Source organism: Callorhinus ursinus, unplaced genomic scaffold (assembly GCF_003265705.2).
Source record: "Callorhinus ursinus isolate GAN/ISIS: 27379988/994484 unplaced genomic scaffold, GSC_fseal_2.0 scaffold2, whole genome shotgun sequence".
NCBI lineage: Eukaryota > Metazoa > Chordata > Mammalia > Carnivora > Otariidae > Callorhinus > Callorhinus ursinus.
In genome coordinates, this window is record NW_027397064.1 from 33,330,157 (window position 1) to 33,348,991 (window position 18,835).

The following is an 18,835-nucleotide window of genomic DNA, read 5'->3' on the forward strand; positions in this document are numbered from 1 at the left end:
CAGAGGAGGCTGGACTGACCCCTACACTAGTGAGTGCTTTTCCCTTTTTGTACACCTACTGTGTCAAAGAGCCTGGCATATATTTTCTGAGCTAAGAGCCTGGCATATATTTTCTCCTTTTATCTTTACAATAACCATTTGAGATAGATACTATTCTTACTCCCCCTCTTCTGATAAGTAACCTTGGACTTTGAGAAGTTTAACAAAATGGTTCAAGGTCACAAAGCTAGTAAATGGGTGGAACTTGGATTTGAATTCAGTCCTGCTTGCCCCCAATGCATGCAAAACAGCTTCCCTGGGGCTCTGGGCAGTTCAAAAACCAGGAGCAGTGGCACCAATGACTGAAGTTAGGCAAACCCTACCAACCAATCTCGCCCTTTCAGCTAGGCTAAAGCTCCCTGTGTGCAGGTCCCAAAGTGTGCTGTTTGCTGTTTAACCCAGTTTGTGACAGTTGGTAACATATAAGCAAGCACACAGTACATGTTTATTGATTGAGTGGATTTTAAAAATGGGGATGCTCTCCAGGGATACTCCAAATCCCACAGGTCTTGGCACCTAATATTATTGTCTCAAGAAGATAGAATGAGCATGTGAAATCTGAGGTCTATTGATAATCTTTTAGGAAGTGATGTGCTGGTAACTTTGTATTTTGGTACTAGAGACACTTTTGTGTCTGTGTTGGCTGTTACCATTTTTATCAATAGGACATGAAACTGAAAAGAAAGAATAAGCTATACCTGAGAAACAGGGAAAATCCCAGATCATGTGGCAAGCAACTTTTCTGAAGGAATCAACAAACTTCGTAAGAATAAAATAATTTCACAAAGGGATTGTGTAACTACCTAAATATTCCACAGCCGAACCCTGAATCACATTTCGTTTATTTAATAAAACTTGCTGTATTTGAGATTCTCACACATTGCTTAAAATCATTTAAAAAATTTGTGTAACAAAAATACCGATCGCTGTTTTTCATAAAGTGACTACTGAATTACGGCCAAGGGCCAGGCAAGAAAAATAGAGAAAGAATGAAGAATCTGGTCGGATCCTTTGTTCTAGTAAAAAGAAAGGCACCGTGGTCAAAGGGGAAGGAATTAGCTGGTTGGGGTGCAGACTGCCATTCATCCAATTAACGAGATAAAATCTGGGTGAGGATGAAGAATTTAAAATGTGCAGGAGATAAGAATTGTAAGACTAGATCCCAGCTGAAAAATATGGTCTTAGGGAAGGTTCCCATCAACGATGGCGACAGCAGACTGCATTTGACCCTAAGAGAGGGCTCAGCAGCTCCGCTGTGGCTTGGTGTTGCAGCTGACGGAGCAATCTGGTTTCACGTACAATGTCCCACCCATGAACCCCAGCCTGTTCCAGAGAGTTTAAATTCGTCCTAGTATCTGTTCAATAGCTTTACGACCGTTGGACAAATTTAGAACTAGAAGTAAGTATAAAGATAATACAATAAATCTAACCCAGGGTATACTAGTATTTTAAGATTGTCTGAGGGTGTTTATTATTTAAACAGGGTATTTGGGACATTAAACAGTCTCATTTGTGATTTCAACTTAAAACATGTAATTGATTTTCTTTTGAGGTGTTAAGTTGGCAGCTGTCAGCAGATTTGACTGAGTTTGTAAACAGAATTGGGAGTGTTTTAAGAAAACTTCACTTAGTACATCTCTAAGTTTGAATTATTAATCTTATAAGAGCTGCTTAAAAGCTTGGAACATGTTGCTCTTAGGCTGGTGAGTTTGCCTTGTCAGGCATCTGAAGTGCTCGAAAAAAAAAAATCAGACACGTTAAATTTATAGATGTAATTCAAAATGTTAAAGGGATTTTAAGTAAAGTTTCAAATGGACTTTTTTTTTTTTTTTAGGGGAATGTAATTTGTTAAACTTGAGTTAGTTGAACCTAAGAAAGAACAAGTGAAAAGGATCCTATAAATAACACAGCAAGATACGTAAGTTGTGAAAGCATACAACTGATGTTTTAAAATTTAATTCTAAACTCAATGTCATTTTAAACCTGGTTAACTATAAGTAACCCTTTATATGCCCCCAATTTTAAATAACTCAGCTGACACCTATTCTTTGCTGAGTACCTGCTCTGCTGTGCGCTCAGTGGGGCCTGCTACTTCTATCCTCGGGCCACGTGAGGCTCCCAAGGTTTCCAAGGGTTAAGTGACTTGCCTGAGGTCACATGAGCCAGGATTTCGGTGTGAATTTTAGGACCTCGCTCAGAATCCATATTACTGCCAGTCGACCTGTGGATTGCTTCTGACCAGGAGGCTCCTAACCAAACAACCATGTGTCTACTTACTGGCTTCTTCTTTAACTTTATCCATTTCTGCCATTAATGAAACTTCTTTGTCAATGATGCTGGGAAGGGAAAAACAAAAACAAAAGCAAAGAATGCTTAATCAAAGAGAAACTTTTAATAAGCACTGGAAGCAAAAGAAAAATTATTGTCATTAAACAAAATACAAAATTACCATAAATATTTCTATGTTACAATGCCAGCAGCACCCTGTGCCTTTCCAAAAATGAGGCTACATGGAAGGGATGCTCCCAAGTATTTCACAGTGACATCTGCTGATTAAATCACTGTCAGCAAATCTAAAAAAAAAAAAAGCCTTTCAGAATTGTGCTGCTTTGAATTTAAGTTTGGGAGTATTTTTGCCCCGTGGATTCCAAAGTTCCACCACTATATGAAGAGTATTTGAAAAGCTGGCACTCAGGTGATCAAGGGCTGTGGGTCACAAACGTCTCTGTGCCTTGCTCCCCCAGATACTGGCTGGGGGGCAGGGAGGTGGGGCCATCTCTGGTGCAGATGGCCCGGGGACCTACTTTGGGAAATAGGGCCTGGGTCAATCCATCCATGTGTTCTGTAATATGAGTCTATGACTTCTCATTCCCCCAAAGCAGCATTCCAACTTCAAATTAACTACCCCCCCCATATATTACTTTTTTGGTTAGTTCTTTGAAAAAGTGTAACCTTCATAAAGTAAATAATGATCTGCCCAAAAGTTCACTTCTCTCCCATCCTGACTCCTAGTTCCCCTCACAATGAACACAGCATTAGAATTCCCTTATCCAGGTGACTCTCGAACAATACCTTGAACTGTGCACGTCCTCTTACAAGCATTTTTTCGGGTAAACAACACAGTACCATAAATGTATTGTTTTTATGATTTTCTTAACATTTTTGCTTCTCTAGCTTCCTTTATTGTAAGAACACACTATATAATACATATAACAAACAATACATGTGTTAATCGACCGTTTATGGTATCAGTAAGGCTTCTGGTCAGTAGGAGGCTATAAGTTAAGTTTTGGGGGAGTCAAAAGTTATATGCAGACTTTAGGCTGAGTGGGGGGTGGGCACCCCAATCCCCTCCCCTCCACTGCTCAAGGGTCACCTGTATATCCTTGAACAGATTTTTAGGTATATATAAGCATAGATGTGAGGTGTTTTTATATTTTTATTTCAACCATAACTCAATATATTTCAATATATATCTCAAAAAGATAAGGACTTTTGGGACTATAACCACAGTATTACTAGAATATCTAAAAACATTAACAATAATTTAATGTTATCTGGTATCTACTCAGTGTTCAAATTTCCCTAATTGTCCCATACATATTTTTTTATTTTTTATTAACATATAATGTATTATTTGTTTCAGAGGTACAAGTCTGTGATTCATCAGTCTTACACAATTCACAGCACTCACCATGGCACATACCCTCCCCAATGTCCATCACCCAGCCACCCCATCCCTCCCACCCCCCGTCCACTCCAGCAACCCTCAGTTTGTTTCCTGAGATAAAGAGTCTCTTCTGGTTTGTCTCCCCCTCCGGTTTCGTCTTGTTTCATTTTTTCCCCTCCCTTCCCCTATGATCCTCTGTCTTGTTTCCCATACATATTTTTTAACAGTTAGTTTGAACCAGGATCTAAATAAGTACCATCCGCTGTAATTGGCTGATTGTCTATGAAATCTGTTTTCGTCTTTTACCCCCGTTTGCAACTCATTTACTGAAGAAACCAGGTTTTTGTCCTATTAAGTTGTCCAAGGTCTGAGTTTTGCTGACTGCATCTTCATGGTATTACTTAACTCATTTTTTTAATTTTCCTATGAATTTGTTATGAGATATAGAAATCTGATTAGATTCAGATTTGTTTTTATTTTAGGAAGGATACCTTATGTCATCTACTTCCATCAGCACACCTATAATGACACAACACAGTTATAAATATTCCTCTTAGAAAAAAAGTCAAACCTGAATGTATTCAAATTCCTACATCTCATAACAAATTTATAGGAAATACAAAGGACACCTCTATTTTTTATGATAATTAGCAGTCATTGATGATGGTTGCCTAGTTAAATAGGGTTTTAAGAAGAATGGGGATATTCAAATTCTATCACTCCTTCTTCATTTATTTACTTTGAAGTCTTCCACAAAGAGAAACTTACCCTTATCAACTATTTGGGTTAATATGTAGTATAATTTACCTAGGTAAGCAGGATAAATGCTGGTAGATCCGTTTTCAAAACGATAGTTGGTTCCCTAGCATCCCTCCAAAGTAACCAATGAGATTTTTTTGCTTGTTTGTATAGTTTATGAACTCATAATTAATGTGCTTCCATACACGGCAGCAAGCATCCATACTTATTACCTCTCTGTTCCAACAGATGTACATTTTCCCCTCCGTCAGGTGTACTTTTTTTTTTTTAAAGATTTTATTTATTTATTTGAGAGAGAGAGAGAGAGAGAGAGAGAGAAACAGCATGAGAGGGGAGAGGGTCAGAGGGAGAAGCAGGCTCCCCGCTGAGCTGGGAGCCCGATGTGGGACTCGATCCCAGGACCCTGGGATCATGACCTGAGCTGAAGGCAGTTGCTTAATCAACTGAGCCACCCAGGCACCCCGTCAGGTGTACTTTTAAAAAACTTAAAGTGTATTCAATGGAATATTATGCAGCCATCAAAAGGAATGAGATCTTGCCATTTGCAACGACGTGGATGGAACTGGAGGGTGTTATGCTGAGTGAAATAAGTCAATCAGAGAAAGACATGTATCACATGACCTCACTGATATGAGGAATTCTTAATCTCAGGAAACAAACTGAGTGTTACTGGAGTGGTTGGGGGTGGGAGGGATGGGATGGCTGGGTGATAGACATTGGGGAGGGTATGTGCTACGGTGAGCGCTGTGAATTGTGCAAGACTGTTGAATCACAGATCTGTACTTCTGAAACAAATAACGCAACATATTTTAAGAAAAAAGGAAAAGAAGAAGATAACAGGAGAGGAAGAAAAGGGGAGTATGTCAGAGGGGGAGACGAACCATGAGACATGATGGACTCTGAAAAACAAACTGAGGGTTCTAGAGGGGAGGGGGGGAGGGGGATGGGTTATCCTGGTGATGGGTATTGAGGAGGGCACGTTCTGCATGGAGCACTGGGTGTTATGAACAAACAATGAACCATGGAACACTGCACCAAAAACTAATGATGTAATATATGGTGATTAACATAACAATAAAAAAATTAAAAAAAAAACTTAAAGTGTATTGAAAATTTCTTTCCTCTTTAGGGGAATATTTTGTAACATTCATCAGGGTAAGAAGTATCTTTGGGCTGTGTCTATGGGAGCATCCAGATGATGGGACCATCCAGATGATGGGACCTGAACACTTGGGAGAGTCAGGACTGTGCACTGAGACACTCAGCTCGTTCCAACCAGGAAATCCTAATGGAAAGAAGTGACGTCTCCAGAACTGGGCACTAAGCCTAAACCATCAAGTGTAGATATCAACTGTCCCCATGACGCATATGGCTCAAGGTCACTGGATATGATCACTTTGGTGAGAGAGCACGTAAGGAGACCTGTACCTTCTTTATTGACATTAAATAGGTATAATGTCAATGTGTTTTAATTATAGGAAATACAAAAGAAGGAAGTCTTCATCCCATCTCTGTCACAGTGTATTTGGCTCCCTTCCCTGGAGGTGTCCACCATCACCAGCTTCTTGCATTTCTTTCCAGAGACCATCTATTCATAAACCAGCATATGTTTCTTAATCATGTGAAATGCTGAGTTAAATCACAAGAGGCTTGTGCCTCTGTGATTATGAGGTATATTTAGCTTCTCTGTCAAGTTCACACACGTAGCCAATAGGGGCCAAACAATTTTTTGTTTTTGTGTTTAACAGCCCTCCCAGAGAGGGCAGTTCTATGTTAGTTTAGGAAAATGAGGCTAATTGATGAGCTGTTAGAGAGATAAGGTGGGAACCTAGAAATCTGGAGTCAGAAGCCCCAATTACAACAATACGATTCAGCTACTCTGCGTGAGGACATGTTTTGAATTTTTATCCCCTATAGAAAGAGAGGCAGAAGAGAGAGGGAGGAGTCAGCATGAAGGCTGGGAACTGTGCAGGGTGAAGAGCCTAGGAGAAATCACCAGTGCTGGGGTGGGCGAAAGAACTTCCGTGGGCCAGAAGGTGATGTGAGCCTTTCTTGGGACGTCTGGGTCTTCACTGTGCTTGGAGCGAATGGTCTGAACGTGCACAGGTGCGCACACACAAGACACCGAGGTGGGGGGCTGGGTTCCATGTTTGGGTCAATATGAGGCTAAACAGATGGAAAGGCAGACTGAGCGTGAGAATATTAAACGCACCCTCACCCCTGGAACTGGCACAAATCTTAGGGAGGGCTTTCGGCTTCCACTGGACACCAGCAGGAGTTCAAAGAACTTGGGGGCGGGGACAGTCCAGCTGAATCACGGGCTACATGTCACGTGAGCCTGGCAGCTGACGCGTGCTCCGTTCTCTTCCCCGGCGGAGTGCAGCAGGGGGCACAGGTTTATACCCCAGAGAGCACTGGAAATGCAGGGACGTACGAATATTCAGCCATTGCACAAGCATTTGCTGAGTGCCGGCCCTGTGCCAGCAAGGCTGTTGGGGCAGGGCAGGCAGTTGGGAATGAAGGCCCCCTGCCATCCCGGTGGAGCCTACGGTCTTTTTGGGAAAGCGAAAGCGGAGACAAAGGTGAGAGGACCTGCTGAACTTACTGGGGAAAAAGCAAAAAACCAGACGGGAGAAAATGATGATGGAAAGAAGAAACTCCCTCCTCCCCAAACAACCGGTAGGCTTCTGATTAGAGTCTCTGGGATCTGAAAGCATGTAAGGTACGTAGCTAAAGGAAATTCATGCACGGGATCAAGAGTGGGTGTGGTAAGCCTTCCCGAGGGGCAGCCTCCCATAGTCCTCCCACCCACCAGTTCCCAAACAAGGCCCAGAGCCTGGAGGCTGGGAGCCCTGCACCCTGTGTGCGTGTTGGGATGGGAGAATGGTGGAGGAAGGGGCCTTTGCTGATTTATTTACCAGCTCCAAGATCGGGATAAATTCTTGTGATTAAATTTGTTCACATAATTATGTGCCCAGAGAGTTTACAAGATAGACATCTGGAGTATAATACATATCCCCAGGTTCAACACATCCTCGACAAAGCTGGATATTCATACAGTGGTTACTTTTGGGCCTTCCAGGCGAGCAACAGGAGGGATGAAGGTTTTCACAATAAATTGTTAATCTGCCCACTTGAGGATGTGAAGGAGCCTGTGAAGTTGGCATCAAACCATGCTTCCATTCTTCTGGGTATTTCAAGCAAAGACTGTACTCAAGAGTCTTAGTAATGCAAGCACGGCTATGTACGACTACTTTCAAAACTCGAGTGCATAAAGGCAAGCCAGGGATCTCTGCTGAGCCCGGACTCTGCGCAGAACCGAGGAACTGAATGCAAACCAGGGTTTGGTGCGGGCGTGAAGCAGCTCCCTCTGAGCCTTCCTCCAGAATCTCAATAAGGTACACCTGAGGGTTTCTTTGGGCTTCACTTTCAAAGCGGCAGGACTGTGGAAGGGCAGAATACTGTGGGAAGTGGGTACAGAGGATGGAGAGGGGGTAGTAGTAAAGGTCAGACACCGAGGAGCCGGACCAGAGGGGTCAAAGAGGAGAGACTGCATCCAAAACCTTCCAAGGCCCGGTCTCATATCCAGCTCCATGAGCACATTCATCAGCGCCATGCGTAAGTCCTACTGGGTCTTCTTAGAGGTCCTGGGGCAGATACTTACACTGAGTGCACCTCATGAAAAACTCTGCAGGCTGCCAAGGACAGAAGGTGCGGGGCAAAACCCTGGGATGTAGGAGTTAGCAGATAAGGAGGGCGGGAGTTCTTAAGAGGAATGACATCAGAGAATTGAAAAGGCGAGGAGAAATCACAGGCAGTGTCACAGACCACAATCCTACTGAGGAGCTTAAAGGTCATGTGTTTGCTTTTTAGGTACACCTGTGCAGACAGACGTCAGCCCTGAGTTGCTTCAAAAAGAGAGCTGATCATAACTAACACATCCTGAGTGCTTACTGTGTGCTAGGCACATTAGGTAGACCACCAGCACCTTATTGGAATGACCTTGTTTAAGCTTCATGAAACTCCAGAAGGTATGAGCTCTACTCTCTTCACCACAGGGCCTTAGCACATGCCCCTCTCTCTGCTGGAAGACAACCCTCCTCCCCAACCCAGCCTTTCTTCATTTCATTAACCGTGAGTCTTCCTTCAGGCCTCCACTAAATCATCACTTTTTCAGGGAAACCCTGAGTTTTAAAAAACTTCTGTTCAACTTTATGGTCTGAGACTATTGTGGGTTGCTTGACAAGAAACTGCTCAATAGTAACAATAGCCAAATTATGGAAAGAGCCCAAATGTCCATTGAGTGATGAATGGATAAAGAAGATATGGTGTGTGTGTGTGTATGTATTCCATATATATGTATATATATATAAATGAAATATTATTCAGCCATCAAAAAGAATGAAATCTTACCATTTGCAACAACATGGATGGAACTAGAGAGTATAATGCTAAGTGAAATAAATCAGACAGAGAAAGAAAAGTACCATATGATTTCACTGATATGTGGAATTTAAGAAACAAAACAGATGACCATAGGGGAAGAGGATAAAAAAAAAGAGAAGGGGAAACAAACCATAAGATACTCTTAACTATAGAGAACAAATTGAGGGTTGCTGGAGGGGAGGTGGATGGGGGGATGGGCTAAATGGGTGATGGGCACTTGTGATGAGCACTGGGTGTTATATGTAAGTGATGAATCACTAAATTCTACTCCTGAAACCAATATTACACTTTATGTCAACTAACTAGAATTTAAATAAAAACTTGAAACATAAAAAAAAGAAAAAGAAACTGCTCAATAGTGACGAGCAGGGGAGACAACGTATTCATTTTTCTGTGGGATAACAATAATGAAACTTCTTGGTATACTGTAGTGTTTGCATATAAATTATGTTTAAGCAAAAATTTATATAATTTCTGCCACTGATGGAATCTAATCATTTGAGACATAAGCTTATGAATAAAAGTGCAATGATAATCACCAAACCACACAGGGTTTGGCTCAGAATCAAAACAGGTAGTTGATGGTTCTGTATGCAAATTAGGGTGGCAATAAATTATTGAAATTTGTGTTTTCCCCCACTGATCATCTGCAATTCTTGGTTTTGAACATTTTTGCTTTGAAACAGTAATCCTCTGTACTTGACAGAAATACAGAACTCTTTAACTAGTCTTTCAGTGACCCCTATAAGTTCTTTTTTAAAATTTAAGGTTATTTATTTACTTATTTGAGAGAGAGAGAGAGAGAATGCGCAGGAGCGGGGTGGGGGGGAAAGGGGGGGAGGGGCAGAGGGGGAGGGAGAGGGACAAGCTAACTTCCTGCTGAACACGTGGGTCTCTATCTCAGGACCCCGAGATCCAGACCTGAGCCAAAATCAAGAGTCTGAGGCTCAACCAACTGAGTCACCCAGGTGACCCCCACTAGACATTCTTTAAATAGTTGTATAAAGTCCTCCGGAGGGCACCAGACTTAAGACACATCGAACATGTTCTACATAAACCGAGCTCACATAAAACCTATGCCGACCTCACATGTTTCAGATATGCCCTCTATCCTTCCAAAAACATATCTTCTCATTTTATCTAAACTGTCTGGATAGTAAAATTTTATTCTGTTGCCATAAAAAAGCTTTTATTATTAAAGCAATAAGGTGTAAGGAGGAGATTACCATGGCAAAGTCTTTACGGTTTATTATATAGTTAATCACAGAGATAAAGTGTCATTTTATAAAAATGTTGCCACTGCCTTGATTCTTTTCTACAGAGGACTTATAATAACAATAATAAAAAGAATCAGAAAGGCACTTTAGCAAGAAGAGATTTATCATTTTCTGCTCTGTGAAAGATTCTTCTTTAAACCCGGAGACTAAGATACTGAGTGACAAAACCTCTTTCTTTTGAAGCTGGGGCAAGCCATGTCGAGTCCGGTGTCCTTCATAAATAAAGATGCTGGGATAGGGGGCAGCCATGGGACTGTCAGTGGTTGATAAGCTGGCGAGCAAAACCTGCTGGTGGGTACTGAGGAATGAAAGCAGAATTTCAAAGGGAATTTCAAGAAATCAAACTGCCGGGGCAGCTGGATTTGATGTTAAAGAGTTAACACTAGACCACATTTCATCTCGGTGAGTTTGCCTCAGGGAGGCTGCAGTGAGAGAAATTGCCCGGGACCATCTGATCCCAGACAGTTTGGCTTCAGGACCCTCTTGTGGATGAAGTGCTTCAGTTCAGAGCCTCCTACACTCCTCTGCTGCCAAGCAGAACAAAGCAGGTGGAGCGGAGTGGCCGAGGCCGGAGCGGGATGGGCGGCTGAGCATGCTCTGTCCCCCAGCCCCAGCCCAGCAGACAGAAAGAGAGCGTGGGAATGGCTGGGGAGAAAGGATGCCAACGACCTCGAAGGTGATGTTTCAGTCTTTCTGGCCTGTACCAAATAGCATAAAGACTAATGTAAAAACATTGCCCCCGCTGTGAGCTGCGCTCCTGCCTATGGCATCAGGGGGAAGGACTGTGAATGCCCAGAGGCGTACCAGTGTCAATGTCCAGTGGCCACCATGTGGGCCGAGGTGAGGAGCCAGGGCTGACGGGAGAGGCAGCGTGTACCGCCCACCAGGTGGCTGGCAGGAAAACTCCCCTTATTAAACATTTAAGGGGTACTATACTGTTACCACGGGTGCCATTTCCAGTCCAGCTCCCCGAGTGTTACCAGGAATTCCTGGGCCCAGGGTAAAACCCATTTCTCAACTATTGCTGTTTGTCAACAGAGCTTCTGTCCTGGGCTTGACAGGAACGGAGGCAGTGAGGCCGCGTGTGGTCTTCTATTCCTAGGGTCCGGAGGATTGGCAGCTCTACCACTTACAACAGGTGCCTGCAAATGGCACCCGTGATCTCGCATGCTGCCAAGTCCCCATTCTTCCTTTCTCTGTTCTGCTTCTTGAAGGGTTGCAGAATACGCCCCCTACCCCCAAATACAGCAATTTGGTGTATTGACTATTGTGAGCTCCAGGCACTTGAAAAACTGCCAGTGCAGGGAGAGATGGTATCTAAACTTCCCTCATCTGACTAAAGACAGAGCCTCCAAGGAACTCAACTGTCATAAATCCCCTCCTGGCGAGTTTTGCCAACCAGGTAAGACAAGAGCCTAGAAGGTGACCCCACACCCAGACGTACTTTGTGACAAATGATCATACCTCCCGTCTGTTCTTCTAAGGCCCTCTCGTATTTCCTAGAATCATTTACTCTCCCCTGAGAGGCCTATATCCCCCCACCCCTGTCCCTGTCAAAATGGTATTTAATTGTGAATTCTGAGCCACCACGGGAGCTTCCTCACTTTTCCCTGGGTATCGCCCATGTATACATGAGGTACACATGCTAATAAACTTCTGTTCGTTTTTCTCTTATTAATCTGTCCCATTACGGGGGTCTCAGCCACAACCCCGGAGGGTAGAGGGAAAGTTCTTTTCCCCTCCATCCCCATCTTGTCCCTCCTGTACCCTGTATGCTCGTCACTGGTATCATGTGATTTGTGTGACTCCTCTTCCTTCACTTGCCATGTGATCACGTCCTCTAACGCCTACCCCAGACAGGTCTCCCCTGCCCTTCTCTACGCCCCCTGTGGCCGGTCTCACTCCATGCTCATTATTAAGTAGTTGGCTATGTTTCATTCTTGAGTTTTGTTGGGATTCCTGGGTCTGTCACCTTCTACTCTGTACCTTTTTCCATTTGATTTTACAACCACCTGCCTTCTTTTTTATAATTGGAACTCTTCTTTTCCAAACGCAGCAGTGGTGACAAACTGATCTTTCTAAACATCTCCTGAATTCCATACTGTTATTTGGTAAGCACAGCAAAACCCAACATACATGTCTACGGCACGTAGACTGGGGTTGGGACACAGCCCTTTGAAGTGGTGCCTAGTAATCGGGACTATCGGGGAAAGGAAGCAGCGGTGCCTCTAAGCATGAATCACACTTAAAGTATAAAGCAATTAAAATCCCTCTGGCTGTCAATGAATGCAATAAGTGCACTCAATTTGCCAATCAGGCTGAGCCCATTTTATTTCTCTTTCTTTAATCCGAGGTAATATTATCTGTTAATGTTAATATCTCTTAGTTGCATATTTTATATTGGAATCCTACAATAATTTAAATCACGGTCAATGAATATTTCATCACACTGTCTGAGGTGCACTTCTGGAATGAGACATGGGCAGATTTAGTATAAAGACTGACTCCCGATACTTATAAAATCCAGGAGTTCCTCAAAAAGCAAATAGTTAATTGAAAAAAAAAGCAACACAAAGATTCTTTCTCTTCTTGGGAGTCTTAAAAATGGTATCAGAGTTGCAAAATCCTATAAATTCTACCAATCCCACAATACCACAAGCTCAGCTGAAAAATCTATCCTCCTTGTATACCTCCATTTAGAATTTTACATAGGATTTCACTTAGTAATATAACTTCTTGTCTTTACTAATTACTTCTTAGTTTTGTTTCTTTCCAGAGATCACTATTCAGAGAAAGTAACTTACCTGTATTTCAGTTTCTATAGCTTAAACATTATATCATTTACTCCCACCCCCTTAAAAAAAAACCAAACTAAGACTACCACTATGGAAAAGAAGGCAGACTTGTATCTGTGGATGTTTAACTGTCTTACAGCACAAGGGGGCCATTTAAGGCACTGAGTTAACATTCCTCATATTTTTATTTCATTTTACATGCTCACTAAAAAAGCTGGAAAATATAGAAAGCAGTATAAAATAAAACTAATTTCAAAATAAAACAAGGCAAAGTATCTCTTTGTTTCAGACTCCAAATAGAGTCAATCACTCAGAACACTGTGGCATTTCTCTCTAATTTGAGCGGGGAGGGGAGGCGTCCATGCAGAAGCCATCACGGTTGTTGAACACAAGGAAGAGCAACAGAAGCTGGAAGAGACTGATGTGGCACAAAGAGTCCCAGCAATGCTGGCCCACGTCTAGCTTAGGTCCTGGCCTCGGGGAGACTGCTCCTGGCCTCCTGATGGGCTCTTGTGTGAGAAGGGGTAGGTGGGCACCTGAGTTTCCTGGTTTGGGCCCTGAGGCTCTTCACCACCCAGCATCTCCAGGCTCGCTACCACCACTCCTCCTCAGCACCTGCCCTAGTCCGCCTGTACCTTTTCCCATTCAATTTTACAACCACCTGCTTCCCAAGTCGGGGGGGGGGGGGCAAATGAAATTTTAAACTTTATGTACTTACTCTTTACTTTAGAAAGCAGACTTTCCTAATTTCTGGGATACAGATTAATAGTGGTATACATATATGACTTATACATAAATTTTTTGGTTTGAGAGGGATGTGTGCACAATCGATTTATTCATGGCATGAGACCCAGGGAGCGTACTCCTCCCAGAGCACACTGTGGTCTCTTTGCTTCGGGTTCCTCGTGTTGTTCCTTCTGCAGGGAACCCTCTCTCTCTTCTCGGTCTGGCAATTCCTAGCCTTACTTCTAGTGCCAGTCCAATGTCACCTCTGCGATGGACCCTTTTCCAGCCAGCCATCAACCCTCCCCGACGCGCGTTCCCTTTCCCAGTTTTCGCCATACTGCACCACACAGCTTGTTTCTGTCTACTCCCACTAGACCTTGGACTTTGTTTGGAAGGGCACCACTTTTATCCCTCAGTATTTCTAGCAGTGTCTCTTCAAGCGTGGCCCTTAGACCATGTACGTTGGCACCCTCTGTACTCATGACACGCAGGTTCCTGGGCTCCCCCCTCACTCACAGAATCAGAGCCTCTGCGAATGGTGGCCAGGTGCTCCCTGTGCATTCCAAAGTCTGAGAAGCACTGGCTCATGACACGTGTGTCTCTCTACTGGAGGGGTGAATGAAGAACAGGGAAGAGAAGGCAGAGAGAGGGCATGGAAAGATGTGAGAGGGAAAGGGGGGTTGATCTGGTGGCCACGGTGGCCATTCAGAATCAGGGTCCTTTTGCCTTACTTCTCCTTCCCTCAAGCAATGAACAGTAAAGCCCTCCTAATCGCATAGCTGGGATCCACTGCATGCTAAACAGAAAGGTGGAAAAAAGAGACCTTCTTCCCATTGTCTTGGTACAGAGAGAACAACATTGACTAAATATTTATCTGGAAGGAAAGAGAACCAACCTAGATGGGCCAGGCTAGAGATTCTCTAGAATAATCTGAGAAATGCATATCTTGTACCTAAACTCTTCATAAAACCCCTTGACGGTAGTACCCCGTTTTGTAGCTGAGTAGAGGTTAAGAAACTCAACCATCTTCAGAGCTAGAATATGTGGAGTTGAGATTTAAATCCTATTCTAACTCTACACAGCATGCCTCCTAATTAAGTGGTTAATAAACCTTGGAAGATGTGACTTTTGTTAGAATATGGCTTACAGTCACTGGAAGAACAGTGTAACTGACATAATAGGGAATTCTGTTATACTGACTTCAGGCACAGCCTGTTGTATGATTTCTTGCTGTCCTAGCTGACAAATTGCCCCAAATGACTCCTTCGTCTCCCCCTGAGAGACTACAGAGTCTCCCTCTGTAGCAGTGTCATAAACAGAAATAAGTCCTAAGATCCATTCTAGAGTTGTGATCTAGGATAAGTCCTAAGATCCATTCTAGAGTTGTGATCTAGGATATCCCAGTTTGGAAACTAGAACGTATTTTGTATTTACACTAATATCCAGGAACAAATTTGTTGAAAATGGATTATACTATAAATTAAAACACACACAAAACACATACTCTTCATCTGGGATTGTACAGATAACAATTTGCTTCATTCTTTTTTATATCTCTACTCTATCATGAAAACTAACCCTATTCAGGAGCATGTTTCCAAGCTGATGGGATTGGTAGCGTTCCTTTGCTGAAAAGATTCAGAGATCTTTTCAGATTTCAAGCTGAAATCACAATCAACTTCTTGTCCTCCAGCTCTTATTGTGGGTCTATGATTCCACAAAGAAGGCTGCAGTAAAAGGAAAGCTGACCTCCAGTGCCAAGTGTGTGGCGGACATAACATATGGAGGTAATCACACACAGAGCTCAGAAAGGCTATTAATACAAGGTACTATTTATGCTGGTTTCCTGGGGACTATACCCAACTGAAAAGGCCAGTTCTGTACTTTTTGTATTTATCAACCCGCTCTTCCTTCATGTCGAGTGATTCACTCAGCCCTTGCAGCAGCCCTGGGGAAACATCTAATGTACAGAAAAACCTCGGGAGGAGAGAAAATAGGAAAAGAGAAGCTTTCACCTCCAAAGAGTGAGCTACACCTATTTAGAATGACACATATTCACAAACGAGGCAAGATTTGAAATACAGTGTACCACAGGGACTCGCCTTAGTCACAAAGTCACAGGAACCTTGAGTTTCTCTGTGGTTTATGGTATTTACCCTTTTCACAATTCAGAATGGATCCGGAGCTTATTTCTATTTATTGGACTGGTGCAGAGTAGGGAAAAGGAGTCATTTTGCTCAATTTGTCAGTGAGGATAGTGACAGAAACCATACATAGGGCTCTCCTGAGGCATAAATATATTTATTAGCCTCTTCTATCATTGCCTCTTGATGTCCTTTGCAGGTGTATGTTCATCTCCATACTGTGAGTTCTTTTAATATGCTGGCATAATCTCGAATGTTGGGTGTGGGGAGAAGGTACAGGTTTGTTTAATTTCTGTCATATAGTTCTTTGTACAAGTCACAAGCAGGTGGGCACTTAGAAAAACTATCTGATAAGAAGGAAAGAGAGCAGTCAGAAAGTCTTTGCTGGTGCAGGTTTTGATCAATGGGAAGATTACATTTATTTCCAAAGCAGAAGGACATGGAGACCTTTTATTAAATTTTGTTTAAAAACCGTAGAAAAGGACAATGCAAGCTTCTGATTTTGTCTTCATTACACGTTTAATCTAAGGAGCTGGCAAAATCTAGCAACCATTGAACACGTTGCTGCTATTTAACAGGGAACCAGAGTCTGTACGGCATTATGTAACAATGCCAAGTGGCTGCAAAAGTTCCCCACATCAGCTCTCCCACAGGTAATCCCATTACGAGCATCCCCTGTCAAATGGCCTAGAGAAAAGCATCATTCTGTTAATGGACAACACACTCTTCCAGAACTTCTGACGTTCGCGGGTGCACGAGGAATGAGTACCATTTCAGCCACAGTTTTCAAATGGAGTCTCTGCTCATTATCTGGGCTTATGTCAATGTCTTCCATGTGACCGAACTCAAAAACCAAGTTTGCTTGTTGTCACGGCATCTACTCTGATTCTAGAAACCGCTTCAACTAAGACGTATTTTTCCTGTACTCACCCATCAAGGTATACACAGCGCCACAGTTTCCATGATTCAGCTAATTAGATGGTCACCAAATATTTGCTCCACCATGACTGCACCCTAAGGGGCAGAGAGACCGGTTTTCCTTCAGCTTAAGTAGCTCAAGGGCCAGCATGGCTGCAGATGTCACCAGCGTGACAGTGGCTGGACACAGGCCATGTGAGCCCAGGAGCACCCAGGAATATTGCCACCTGGCCGAAGCCAAAGAGAAATAATAATCCTCTAAACAGACACTTAATGAAACAGCTCCCTACTGTATCTTTACATACCTCATCCTAATTCTAGTCCCCACTGTGACATTCGGTTTTATGGCAAAATGAGAAAAAGACTCAGGGAGAGACATAATGGCTAATGAGAGTGACTGCCTGCTATTAGCAACAACTTCTGGTTCTTCATTTTTCCATTTTCTCCTCAGGACTGAGTTGAATTCTGTAATGCAAATAGACAAAAACGCCAAGCCCTCAACTTGCTACACTTCAATATAACCGGTTTTCTGGGCTTGAGGAGACAAAAGTGTAATGTAATGTAGCTAGAAAGTTTACGTTTAAAATTTCCTGCGGCACTGATAAGAAAGCACCATCTTTCAGTCAATGTTAGGTTATTCACTAAGAGAACAAATAAAAAACTCCAAGAGCACAGGAAAACCAGGCTTTTAGCATCAAATGGAAAGCCACGTATTAACAAAAAATCAGCTAAAAGTTTGGGGAATGTAAGGGGTGGGCTGGGGAGAACCAACCCAGGAGGAAAGAATCCTGCTATGTGATAAACCTGCAAGGAAAGAAAAATTGTCTCATTTGGACTCGAATTGAAGTCATTCCAAGGCTGTATGTTCCAAGATTTGTACATGATTTGGGCGCCCAAGGAGCAGCAGACTGGGAATGTGGGACACAGGGCTGCCTCGCTTGTTCTGGAAGGCCCCACTGGCAATTTCCCCTTCGGGAGGCCTTCTCAGAAAAAGGACACAATGTTTAAAATGTCACAGGGATGCTTATCTGGTCGGTGTGTGGGGCCACCCTGCTGACTACCCTGGTGGTCTGTGTGTGGTTTTGCTTGGCTACCACCGAAGCTTCCATGGCAGACAAGAGGCCCACTTCGGAGTGAGATTTGAGGGATGCTGGAAGATAGACTTCATTTCGGAATAGCTTTTTTTGCAGCCTGAAATTCTCACTTGTAGGGTTATTCTTTTGGCTGATGGAGAGGGTCTCAATGCTCTGTTAACATAAGAATTAAATATATCACTTTGGGAAGGAGGACCCACGGTCATCAGAAGGATGAGGTTAGGGTTAGTGTCAATCGTTACTAAGAAAAAAAGGAAAGTGATATGGGGACCGGGTACAAGTTTATCTTGTAGTGAGTGGTGTCGTGGGGAGGAGCCCCTGGCCCGCAGGGAGCACCTGTCTTTGCTGTGGGGGAGGACACCCCAAGGTGGAGAGAAAGAGGAAAGCAAGGGCTGGGGGCGTGGGGGCGAGCAGGGCCTGGAACTCCTGACCTACTCCAAATTCTGCTGAAGTAAGACCTGGCGTTGCTTCAGGAAAAATTAAACATGAGGTATAAGGACGCATGCTTGGACTGATTTCCCTTTCCTACCTGAAAGCAAAGCAGCCTAAAAATATTGTTCCTCCCAGCCTCCATTCTCTATGACACTGTTACCCCATCCCCAGCACAAGCTCTACCCTCTGGCTCATTACCATCTTCCATTTCCTTTAGGAGTGCTTTTAATTAGATGTTAAATTGACAATAGCACCTAGCAATTTTTACAGCCCTGTTTTGGAATACTTCCTCCCCCAGCATATGGCACAGCTATCGAGGATTATTCTCCTTCCTTGATGTTTTTTGAATTTAATGTTTATTGTTCATTTTAAGCCTGCACCATCAACTTGGACACGCACACACACACATTTGTGATGAGAAGCTAGACTAGTCTGCACACAAAGCAATTATATCTGGCAGCTAGGATTCCAAAGGATGAATATTTTCCAGTTGTGGTAGGGGGCCAATCATATAGAAAGGAAACCAGCTGTTTCA

At 43.1% G+C, this 18,835-nt stretch overlaps 1 protein-coding gene and 1 long non-coding RNA gene across 10 annotated transcripts in view; one reads left to right on the plus strand and one right to left on the minus strand.

The window, feature by feature from the left end:
* SPATS2L (spermatogenesis associated serine rich 2 like) overlaps positions 1–18,835 on the minus strand; it is a 160,855-nt gene that overhangs the window by 13,190 nt on the left and 128,830 nt on the right. For all 7 annotated transcript variants that reach the window (XM_025893937.2, XM_025893930.2, XM_025893953.2 and 4 more), the window contains one exon: positions 2,317–2,375. In XM_025893937.2, coding sequence (XP_025749722.1) covers positions 2,317–2,375 — 59 coding nt within the window. The remainder of the gene's footprint in view (positions 1–2,316; positions 2,376–18,835) is intronic.
* Positions 6,855–9,579, plus strand: LOC141374669 (uncharacterized). 3 transcript variants are annotated; one of them, XR_012381743.1, is made up of 3 exons: positions 6,855–7,190; positions 7,491–7,866; positions 8,342–9,579. It is a non-coding gene; the product is annotated as an uncharacterized lncRNA (long non-coding RNA). The 3 variants fall into 3 exon arrangements; XR_012381747.1 differs by having other exon boundaries at positions 7,551–7,866; XR_012381745.1 differs by having other exon boundaries at positions 6,855–7,050; positions 7,551–7,866.